We start from the raw sequence: 12,354 nt of genomic DNA on the forward strand, positions 1-12,354 counted from the left end.
ATTGGGAGGTGAACTATCTCCAATTCAACAGGTTAATCATTAATATTAACTATCTTTAGATAGGTTTTTTCCTCAAAAAGCATTTTATCAAAAAAATCCGATTTTTTAATTATTTTTTTTAAAAATCATTTGATTTTTATTCACCCTTAAACCTAACAGTGCTACTGCTATTCAAAATAACAAATCAAGTTTTCATTTTCAGAGTGCAATGCATTAAACTTAAAAATTAAATGAAATGTAACAGTTCAGGACAGACATTAACAGTTGTTCCTGTATTAAAAAAAAAACAGTATTAACATTTGTGTATGGGTCATATATCTCAGTCCCACTTGAACCCTTTACAAAATTTAATTTTTAGCCACAAAATGTAGTTGTATGTTTCAGGTTAAAGTCATCTACTAACTCACTCACTTCTCTGTCAAAAATTCTTGTCTGTTTACAATCCTAAAGAAACAAGGTGGGTGAGATAATTTTTATTGGATCAACTTCTGTTAGTGAAAGAGAGAAGCTTTCGAGCTACACAGAGCTCTTCTTCAGCTTGTCTCTTTTCCCCAACAGAAGTTGGACCAATAAAAGATATTCCCTCACCCACCTTGTCTGTCTAATATCCTGGGACCAACCCTCCTACAACAAGACTAAATTTGATCAGTAATAAATTGTTGCATTTTTTCTCCAATTACTCCTTGTTTTGATACACAGCATCCCAATTAAGATTATTTTAGATTCATTTAGGCAAAAAGACTCTCTAGTGGTTATCTAGTCCATTCCATGGTATTAAGGCAGGATTCATTTCATCCTGCTCTATGCTACACTGCCTGGAAGAAAAAATCTAAACAAATTAGTGACAGATGAACCTCAAAATATGGGCAGTTCAGCTTGAATTTCAACAAGCTTACGAAAGACTAGATTCTTAACTGGTCTCTTAGACCTCAAAAGCTGGGCTACAAAAGTCACATAAACAGGCTTGTGGATGTTAATTCAGCTCACTCTCTTCTAGTCCTGGCAAGAACCAGGAAGAATAGAGGGAAAACTGAAAACTGATAGCTACAGATTTAACTGAAGTTTTCTGAGCTTCCACAAAGATTTGGTATGGGGGCTCCCTTCACATTTGAGACCAAAGTTTAGGATGATTTATACTTTATCCAAATGGAAAATCTCTAACACACATCCTCTCCACAACTGTTTTCCAACTAAGCAGTTTTAGTGGAAAAGCCATTCAAATCACTATCAGGAAGATGTCCCCGATACATTTTGTTCAGACACTTAGATGGAAATATGCTTGGCCTGTAATCATTTGTGTGAATGTTCAATTTAAACTGCTGCCAAGACACAAACACAAAGTCCAGCTGCAGTGAATGAATTCAAGTAAAAAATAGGTGTGTGAATAACAATGTATGACACACATAGAAAACATCAATAATTCCATAGATAAAGGGACACAGTCAAATCCTAAACGGTTTGAAGCCTGGCTGAAAGATCATCTTGCTTCCCTAGTGATATCACAGCAACTGCAGTCAATGGAGGTACTCAAGCTAAAAGCCCCCTGGTTTAAAAGGGAGGGGAAGCTGTGGCACTGCATTCTCTGTGAAGAGGTCTTGACTCTGTAACTCACTTTGCTAAATGTCAACAAATGCAGGCACTGTCAAACTAAGTTGGGGGCATGCTAAAAGACTCATCAGGGAGGATTAAACTGAGGTTTTGAGATGGGCATTTATGGTGGGTGTAGGGGGCTGCTGAAAAAGGAATTTGGGTATCAAATAGGCTATAGTGTGAAGGAGTCTTGAGTGGTAACGTTTTTTCTAATGATGATATTTATCTTTTGTTTGTATTTGCAACATTTGTACATGGGTTAGGCATTGTACATGGATAAAAATACACAATCAAGTCCTTGAAGACATACATTTAACATACCTGTACAGTGCAGTTAAGCACATCTACTTATATAATTTAATATTGTCTACAACATTTCTATTACTCCAAGTCTGCTCTTTAATTTGCTGTATCTGACTCAGATTTACGCTGAGGGGCTGTGGTAGAACTGGTGACTTTGAGCATATCAGGTGGAAGTGTTCTTTTGCCTGATGTTACTGGAGGTTTATATTGTAGTGGCCCAATATTTTTAAAACAGAAATCAGCTACACTTCAAGGCTTGCTTTCCTGGGATATAATGATGTCCTAAACACTGTATTATTTTTATCCCCTTTTGCATCTGGTACTCTTGCAGCTAAATAAGTACTGCCACAGAATCATGCTCCAATTAATGAAAGGTTTGTTAAATACAAGAATATGTTATCTAATGGAAAAACTTACAAGTAAAAAAAGAATATATACCATTTATACGGATACATGGCAACTCTTTATTATGTATGTAAACCAGGAAACCTTGCTAGCATCTCTCATTAATATAGTGTTTAGTCAGTAATAGTTTTAGTACTGTATAATTTCTAGATGTGTTGACTAATTAGATGCTCTTTAGAACTCTGCATTATTTTGAAACATAATTCATCATTTTCATTTTTAAAAAGGAGGAAAAAACTAGGTAAAAATGTCATTCTTTTACTCTACATATATGCTCCATGCACTTGTTCAAGTTGATTATTTTACCTACATGCATTTTCCCCCTATTGTTGTTACAACAGAGTCAATACAGCTATGAAAGAACGTGCCAGATTCTACTCTAACTCAGGCTTCATCAACAGAATGGCCAGCTGAGGGCAGACTGCAGAATCTTTATTACTAGTCATGTGAAAGTTAGAAAACAAAAACAGATGGCCTGATTTTCACATCCCCTGCTCAGCTTGTGGTGCTGGCATTTATCGCAGGGTGAAATTCTCCCAGGGGCAGATGGGCCAGGGAAGAGCCCCAATATAAAGAAACTACCACAATTCCATTGTGCTCTGGTGGGGGATGCACAGCAGGCATGCAGGAGACTCCCAGAGTCCTTTTTAGTAGCAGTGTTGAGCTCCAGACAGGCACTAGAAGAGCAGGACGGGTATGGATAGATTTCAAGATCCGCACTGAACCCATAGCCACAGATGCATGTAGAGGACACAGAAGGTTAATTTCCCCTATAGCAGCCCAGAGCCTGATTTAGAAGCCATGAAGGGACCATTAATATTTGAATAAAGGATTCCCACAAGATGTTTCCCTTTATACATAGGATTTATAATAAACACTATATTATTTTAGCCAGAGAGGCAAGTTCTGCATAAAGAAGGGGTTAAAAACTGAACAATCCGTATTTATTTTTTCATTTAAACAAAAAACCCTCTCCCCCAACAAAGGAAGGAGGCAACACCACCTGGCAAACAAGCTTATATTTAGCACAAAGGTTGGAGGTGTTTGCATTTTGTTCTTATCTATATTGACACTATTGCACAGAGCTCAATCTATGTAATTTGAAGTGAGGCTAGGTGTGTAAAGCTCTTGTGGAGAGCTCTGGGCACGTCCCACCTCAGGGAAACTGAAAATCTTTGACACTTGGCACAAGCTGGTGCATTCAAAAGGCAAAAATAATAATAATAATAATAATCAGATCTTAGAAAAAAGAATGAGGAGTACTTGTGGCACCTTAGAGACTAACAAATTTATTTGGGCATAAGCTTTTGTGGGCTAAAACCCACTTCATCGGATGCATGCAGTGAAAAATATGGTAGGAAGATATATATACACAGAGAACATGAAAAAATGGGTATTGCCATACCAACTATAACAAGACTAATCAATTAAGCCCACCTTAATTGATTAGTCTCGGTGGGCTTAATTGATTAGTCTCGGTGGGGTTAATTAATTAGTCTCGTTATAGTTGGTATGGCAACACCCATTTTTTCATGTTCTCTGTGTATATATATCTTCCTACCGTATTTTCCACTGCATGCATCCAATGAAGTGGGTTTTAGTCCACAAAAGCTTATGCCCAAATAAAATTGTTAGTCTCTAAGGTGCCACAAGTACTCTTCATTCTTTTTGCTGATACAGACTAACATGCTACCACTCTGAAATCAGATCTTAGAAGTATTCTTATAAGTCCCATGGAGCAGTCTTCATATCACCCCAATCTTTCTGAAAATTTCTGGAGGAATTATAACACGGGGCTTTCATGAACCCTCAAGAGCCCCTCTCATCACAGCTGATAGGGTGACCACCCAATTCCTTATTTAAAGGGACACTGACCATTTTACACATTCATTTGAAGCTAATGATAATTGCATTGTACTTTTCTGTTGCCCTCAAGTATACGCTTGAGATTCAAGTATATGATATGCTAAGGGAAATAGTGTGAAATAAAGTGTTGTCCCTTATTTTTCATGTGTTTTTCTCTTATTTCCATCCAACAAAGGTGGTCACCCTACCTGCTACCCCACTCCCTCTTGTGTGTATGTGTGTTTCATTATGCCCACTACAATCCCTATAAAGTTCCCTACACAATGACCATTCAGGCTTTGGGCAATGAGGGGGATAAGTAGTGAATTTTGTCCATAGAGAATATAGTCTTTATGTCATCTTCACCGAAGGGAGGAATATATTTTTGAAAGCTATTCACTTTTCAGTCAGCCAGTCTATCTAATACTCTTTGTACTGTATATTGATGTATGCCGTACCAGCCAATACGTAGTGTCTGTCTATGGTTCCTTTAACACTGTTTTAAAATGTTTCCAGCCCATAATACCTTTAAAAAATAAGAAAGCAGACTGGACTAGCAGATACAGACTAACAGATAGGTTTACAGGTAGAATTTACTATAAATCCTGTTTTTTCCTGTAGTTACTAAATACTAGAAATACCAATCTTTTAAAAACATTATTTTTTACTTTAAAAAAACACATTAACTGTAAGCCTGCACAAATTTAAAGTTGCATGTTTTAAGTTGAGGGGGAAGGGAGCAGGGGCTGAAAATGTCTTTTTTTATTATTAATTTATTTAAAAAATAGCCAAAACGGTGCATAGCTACTGAATGAGTAAAAGAGAACAAGTCAATCTTAATCTAGAATATCCTGGTTTTTGTTGATTTCAAAACCTACAGTAAATCTTCGTTGCCCTGGTTTATCTCACAGCACAATCTCAACTACTGAACACATCAGTAGGCTGATATAGCAAACTTCCAGGCTGAACTTCCTCATTGCTGAAAGAATGCAGAAAGGGCAATAGGTTTGTGTATGCTTGAAAAATGATAAAGAGAAAAGACCAACCAATGTTTTCTCTACCTGTTAGAGGTCAATTTCACAATGAGCCTATAAATTAACATGTGACAGCACAACCACATATATCATGCCATGAGTGCTCTGAACACCCTTGCATTCCTGTAAGATGCCTTTCTTCTATTTTTTATTTTGAGAATTGACTACACATCTCAGCACAGGCATTTTTGGGATCAACAGTCCCTTGTTATTACGGAAGTCTCTTTCCCTTGACTCCCTTCCAAGTAGGTATAATCTAAGGAATAACAGCTGAATTAATTACAAGGAGCCCAGTTAAGATGCCACCGGACTCCTTGTTGTTTTTGTGGACACAGACTAACATGGCTACCCCGATAGCTGAATTAATTGGCATTTTATGAGCTACAACACTCAACCCCTGTCCCCTGACACAAAATGTATTCAAATAGCTGCTTTGGTTAGTCAGCTCCTAAGTGACTATGAGGCAAATAACACCATTACCATCCCCCAAAAAAGTTTTAAACTTTCCCTTATTTAGTTCAATATCACTACTTGGAGCAGCATTAGCCCTAAAGAATACTATGACTCAGAATAGTGGAAAGAGCCATGTAAATAATAGCTCAAATAAGTGTTAACAAGACAGATAACAGAATGTATTTTAAAGTATAAACAAAAATTGTGGAACTAACCAAACACCTGCTAAACTTCAATGCTTGATCACTTTGCTTTCTATTACACAGTAGTGTCTGCTCTGCAATCTGTGCACATGTTGTGTCCATTTTCCTTTTTTCTTAAAAAAACAAAAACCATAAAGATTCTTGACTTTCTGATCTCTGCTGGCTGCCCTTGCAAATTGACCTTATATGTCTTTTAACATATAGGTCCATTACAAGATATCTGATCTGTGCACTTTGACCTTGCATAGGTTTGTTTCTTGAGGTTCTGATACAGACCACCTTTGCAAAATGTCATACGAAATAACTGATCTGCTGAAAACTGACCTCCTCTCTTACATACAGTGCCCTATGTAAAATACTCCATGCAGTGTATCTAATAGGTTGCAAATTACTCTTGTACGCCTTGGTCTGACACACATGTACTGATATACATATAAGCTTGCAAAACGTTTAAGTGAGCCCCCAACAAGCCTTGTATAGCCCAAATTTCCAATCGCATCATACTGAAGCTTATTAGTTCCTCCCCACGTCTTCTCCCTCCCGTTCCCCAGGTACAACTGGCCCCTTGCTGGGGCACCCCCGATCCCTGCCATGTGTGTTGGTTTTACCTGGTCCAGCGGGATGCCCAGGAGCTGGCTGAGCGGGTGCAGCAAGGTGGAGCCCGTGGTTCGGTAGGGGACGCTGGGTGTCTCTGCCATCCTGCATCCCTCCCGCCTGGGCCTCCCTCCGCTCCGAGCCACTGCAGCGCTGGGACCAGCCGGGAGCCTCGCACACACACACACGTGCGCCCGGCCAATGCAGCGGCGGCGGAGCTTAGGCCCGGCCCCTCCGGCGGCTGCGGGTTGGTTGCGATGCCCGCTCCCCGCTTCCTACTCGGCGGGGGGAACTTGGGAGGGCGGCGGCGGCCCAAGCAGCATCCTCCAGGCGGAGCCTCAAGCCAACAGCCCGGGGCGGGAGGGGGAGCTGGCTCCCGTCCAGACCCCACCGCCACAGCCAGCAGGGACGTGCCCATAGGCGGAGCCGCCAGTCACTCCGCGCTGGGCGCTGGGCGGAGGCCGGGCAGGGCGGGAGCCGAGAGCCTCAGTAAGTCGAAGCGCGCAGAGGGCAGCGGGTGCCGCTGGATGCTCGCAGAAAGCGAGCGGGGCCGCGGGGCCCTGGCTTCCCTGCGCGCTGAACACACACCGGGCTCCTGCCCATTCCCCCTCCCGCTGAAACGTAACCCAAACCCTCCCGCTTAAAGCTGCGCCCGCCTCTGGGGAAGCACAGACCCTCTCCCCCCTCCAGCTCCAGCACACGCCATTTGAGAGTGGGGGCTGCCTGGCAGGCGGCTCTGGGCAGCTTGTCCGCCCCTGGGCAAAATGATCCTGGAGCAGCCGCTGAGGGGTGCCCGCCTGGCGGGTGGAGCGAGGGATGCCCTTCACTTGGAAACTGGCATCTAATGCCCCCTGGCCTGTATCCAGCGTGAATCACTGAGTCATAAAAAAAAAAATTCTAGGACTAATCATGCAAAGGATCATATGTTGTGACACAACTTTATCAAAAATAAAACACTGGGGAAAGGGTGTCCCTGCCATATAAAATTGTCCCATGCTGTTCATACAGTTCTCTTTCCTTCTCTTGAAGGGTAAATGCTCACCTTGCAGCTGCCTAGGGTCACGATTTGTGTCTGGCAAAAATCCCTAGGGAATATGGGACCTGGAGAAACTGTCACACAATTTAGGTATATACGTCTGAAGAGTAATTTTTCAGGATTGGAAATTGTACAAAAAATGCCAAGGGATTCCATTTTTTAAAATGGCATGGAGAGAATAACCAGAAAGAGCTATCTCCCACTTCTGCAAAAGTTAGTCATTGTTGCTGTTTATTCATCCCTACTGTGATCCCTACTTCTACTTTTTGGGAAACAGCTGACACATTATGTATTTTTCTTGTTACCCCTGACCTTATTAATGACACCAAGCTTGTACTGATAAACTCCATGTGATCCACACATTCAACCCAGAATATAAATAAAATTAAAATTTTCAGCGCATTTAGCCTATAGAAATGTAGGGCTATAAGGGCCCTCAAAAGGTCATCTAGTCTAGTTCACACACACACATGCTGAGGTAGGACCACGTACACCTACACAATCCCTGACATGTGTTTTTCTAACCTGTTCTTAAAAAGGTCCAGTGATGGGGATTCCACAAGCATCCCTCCCTCAGTAAACTTTTCCAGTGCTTAACTATCCTTATAGTTAGAAAGTTTCTACTAAGGAATATAGTTTCCTCTTCAGCTTAAGATAAGCTTTAATACAGAGGTTCTCAAACTGTGGTCCGTGGACCACCAGTGGTCCGCAAGCTCCATTCAAAAAAAGAACAGGAGTACTTGTGGCACCTTAGAGACTAACAAATTTAATTAAGCATAAGCTTTCGTGGGCTACAGCCTACTTCATCGGATGCATGTAGTGGAAAATACAGTAGGTAGATATATATATATACAGAGAACATGAAACAATGTGTGTTACTATACACACTATAAGGAGAGTGATCAGTTAAGGTGAGCTTTTATGAGCAGGAGAAATGGTGTCCAATTTGCAAATTAATTCCAATTCATCAGTCTCTCGTTGGAGTCTGTTTTTAAAGTTTTTTTGTTGTAATATTGCGACTTTTAGGTCTGTAATCGAGTGGCCAGGGAGATTGAAGTGTTCTCCAACTGGTTTTTGAATGTTATAATTCTTGATGTCTGAATTGTGTCCATTTATTCTTTTACGTAGAGACTGTCCGGTTTGGCCAATGTACGTGGCAGAGGGGCATTGCTGGCACATGATGGCATATATCACATTGGTAGATGTGCAGGTGAACGAGCCTCTGATAGTGTGGCTGATGTGATTAGGTCCTATGATGGTATCCCCTGAATAGATATGTGGACAGAGTTGGCAACGGGCTTTGTTGCAAGGATAGGTTCCTGGGTTAGTGTTTTTGTTGTGTGGTGTGTGGTTGCTGGTGAGTATTTGCTTTACCATTATAGGTTACCACTTGATTGATATAGCATGTCTATGCTTGGGATTTATGATGACTGGTGCAAAAAAACAGTGTACACAAGACCTAACAATCACTTCTCTCGGTTGCTCAACTTTCAGGTTCCTGTGACGTCACAATCACAATCACAAGTTCTGAAATCATCCATAGGGCTTCAGGGCCAGAACTTCTAATATTAAAAAAGAAGCAAAATTTAGAAACCAAATAAAAACACAGCCTGCTTCATGCATCATAATGAAGCAAAAAAGGGCACAATTCTTTGCCTGGACTTGTCAATGGCAGCACTCACACATTATAAAACAGGATTTTGAACATTGCATACCACCATTTTTAGGCCATTACTGCAGTTTCAGCTACCACAACTGGTAATTATTTCAAGAGGAGAAAATGATAGCCCATCACAGAGCCTGAAACTGAGTCAGCCAGGAACCTTCGGGGTATGTCAGGTTCTGAAAATGTGTCAGCAGAACAAAAAAGAACAGCAAGTTCCCCTTTCAACACAGTACTGCATTGTCTAGTTACAGTGTAAATACTTCTTGTGGCAGTAGCCGATGTTCTTGGTAGCAGTATACTCTGTTGGGTATAAGCCAAACATCAGTTATTACTCTTCCTCCTCCTCATCATACTCTCACTTTTTCCCTAAAAAGAAAATATATATCCCCTGGGCAGCCGTTCCCCAAACCACATGCTATTTTGAGGTTTCTAGGAAATTAGATCCACTGGTTAATATGGCTATTTTGCATTTATCAACAGATCTGAACATTTTCCTTTAAAGCAGCTTATGTACAGTGTTAATTAGGTAGCCAGATCCTCACTCGCCTGCCTGCAAGTGAGAATCACTCTCTGGTGGCAGTGGTCTGCAGGTGTCCTGCTCAGGGCACATGGTCATTTTTACAGCATGTGCCCACATTGCCCTATATGGTCATGCCCCTAGATATCATTATCCTTTGCTAATGAGTATATTAACATATGCAAATTGTTCCCAAACTTGCAAGAAAGGAATGATGGTCTGAGACTCAGGGTCCAATGCCCCACTCTGTCAAAGATTTCCTGTGTGACCTTGGCAAGTCTCTGAATTTCTGTGTGCCCCAGTTTCCCATCTGCAAAATGAGGATAATAGTACTTCCTTTCTTCTTTTTTTGTCTTCTTGTCCACTTAGATTGTGATCTCTTCAGGGCAGGGACAGTCTCTTCCTATGTGTTTTTACACATTGACATTACTGTAATACAAATAATACTGCAGAGGTTGTTTTTTACTTCTATGTCAAGTGGAGCAGATAAAAAAAATCTGACAAGATAGCCTGAGGTGATGGTGGTGCTGAAGAGAGCAGCACAAGGGGAAGTGATTTGAAGATTAAAGCCAAACTACAGTGATGAGGAACTGAAGTTCCTAAAAGCAGACCTTTTGGAGAAGGAGCCAGGGTTTTAGGAAACATACCCTATTAACTGAATGTCCCTCAGAAGGAAAGGATACAGGAGCAATAGAGCCAACAAAGTCATCACCGGGGGTGGTCAGGTCACATATCAGTAATGGTGAAAGTGTAGACATGAGAGGATGTCCTCAGGCAGCTCAAGGGCAAGTAAAGGCTGCTCAGACTTGGCTATTCAGAACTGGTGAGGAAAACGCTTTGAGGGACAGCAAAATGCAGAGAAACTTAGATTGTTATTTTTTATGTCTAATTTACTCTCATGTGCACTAAACTGATGCTGGTAGCTTTACCCTGGAAAAATGAATCCTGTGAAAGGTGGAATGTATTCTTACTGCATCCCCATTGATGTAACACAACTTTCAACCTCTCTGCACTGTATTTCCATAGGTGAAGTTATTCTTCCTTCAGCCACTAAGCTGTCCTTCAGAAAACAGGCACCTTAGAGTTTGTTGTCTTCTACCACCTAGAGGTGAAATTGTAAAACATGCAGGAAATAAATTTGAGCTTTGCAGGGCAAGTTTTCATCTTCAGGTAGAGAATTAACTCTCGTTCTTTGTAATATTGTTTATTACGGTTTTTCTCAAAACGAATGAAAAGAGAGAACTGCATTTATAGAGTTTGTATGTGTGTTTGTGTATTTCTAGTGGCTTTTCAGTAGTAGGGTTGCATTTTTATTTGTTTTTCTGCAATATTATTGTCCATTGATTCCTTTTGCACCAAAACCAATAGCAGTGGCTAAAAGATATTGAAATGAGTCTACGTTTATATTTAGCAGAAATATATCCTGGTGGTTTTTTAAAATATGTAGTCATGTGAGTTACGGTATAACTGTAGAAAGGAAAACTGAAACTTTGGAAAACCAAATAAGAACAGGGTCTAACCGATTGCCACATCTGGGGTCGGGAAGGAATTTTCCCCCAGGTCAAATTGGCAGATTCTCCTTCCTCTGCAGCATGGGTCACTTTTAGGTTTAAACTGGTGTAAATGGTGGATTCTTTGCAACTTGAAGTCTTTAACCCGTGAAGTAACTCAGCCAGAGGTCAGGGGTCTATTCAAGGAGTGGGCGGGTGAGGTTCTGTGGCCTGCAATGTGCAGGAGTTCAGAATATAGGTGATCACGATGATCTCTTCTGACCTTAAAGTCTATGAGTCTTATTTTCCCCCACAAGCCCTCTCTGGTACCTTCTTTCTTGATCACTGTCGACAATATCACCATCCTGTCCCTCACTCAGATCCTTAACCTGGCATCTTCGACTCAGACTTCTCTTGTATAGGTACTCACATTCAAGCTATTGATAAATTTTGCAGATTCTTTCTGTATATCCTCTCTAAAAATATTCATCCACACAACCAAAACTCTTGTTCAGGCTCTCATTCTATCACATCTCGATTACTGCAGCATTCTTCTCTCCGGCCTTGATAAATGCAGCCGTGCCCCACTCATATCCATTCAGAATGCTGATGCAAAGATCATTTTCCTAGCTTGTCGCTTTGGCAATGTCATCTCTCTCTTTGCATCCCTCCACTGGCTCCCCCTTTTTAAAAATCACATCACACATAAGTTACTTCTCTTCTCTTTGAAGGTGTTTCACGGCCTATCCCGATGTCTCATTCACTATTAAGATACTAATTCCCAGCCTCCTTCACCTGCTTGTTAAGTTTTCAAACAAGTGGGCACCTGGCTCAGGAAATAAGTTTGAAAGAAAATCAGCGTAGCAAGTCAGTCCAGTAGCCAGCTGGCCTAGTAGTCAGGAAGTGGCTTTACAGTTCTTTTCAGTCTGTCTTTCCTGGAGGGGGCCATGCCAGGTTGTATATGGTGGGCCTTAGTCTCTCCCGTGTCCCTCATCATCCCCCCATTCAGGATTCTATCACAACAGAGAGGACAGGGAGCAGGGGAGGGGCATGCAGGCCCTCCCATTCCACCAGGTTCCAACCCAGGACCTAGGGTGACCAGATAGCAAAATCAGGATGGGGCTGGAGAGTAATAGGTGCCTACGTAAGAAAAAGTCCCATATATCAGGACTGTCCCAATAAAATTGGGACACTTAGTCACCCTACCAGGGCCCAAAA

The 12,354-nt window shown here is 41.4% G+C and overlaps 1 protein-coding gene across 2 annotated transcripts in view; it reads right to left on the minus strand.

Moving 5' to 3' along the window:
* Window positions 1-6,575, minus strand: part of MBOAT1 (membrane bound O-acyltransferase domain containing 1) — a 75,713-nt gene extending 69,138 nt beyond the window's left edge. For both annotated transcript variants that reach the window (XM_026660473.1, XM_026660470.1), the window contains exon 1: window positions 6,442-6,575. In XM_026660473.1, coding sequence (XP_026516258.1) covers window positions 6,442-6,531 — 90 coding nt within the window. In that variant the 5' untranslated portion in view covers window positions 6,532-6,575. The remainder of the gene's footprint in view (window positions 1-6,441) is intronic.
* Window positions 6,576-12,354: the final 5,779 nt, after the last annotated feature.

The sequence above is a fragment of the Terrapene carolina genome, unplaced genomic scaffold, assembly GCF_002925995.2.
Source record: "Terrapene carolina triunguis isolate 2854851 unplaced genomic scaffold, T_m_triunguis-2.0 Scaffold58, whole genome shotgun sequence".
NCBI lineage: Eukaryota > Metazoa > Chordata > Testudines > Emydidae > Terrapene > Terrapene triunguis.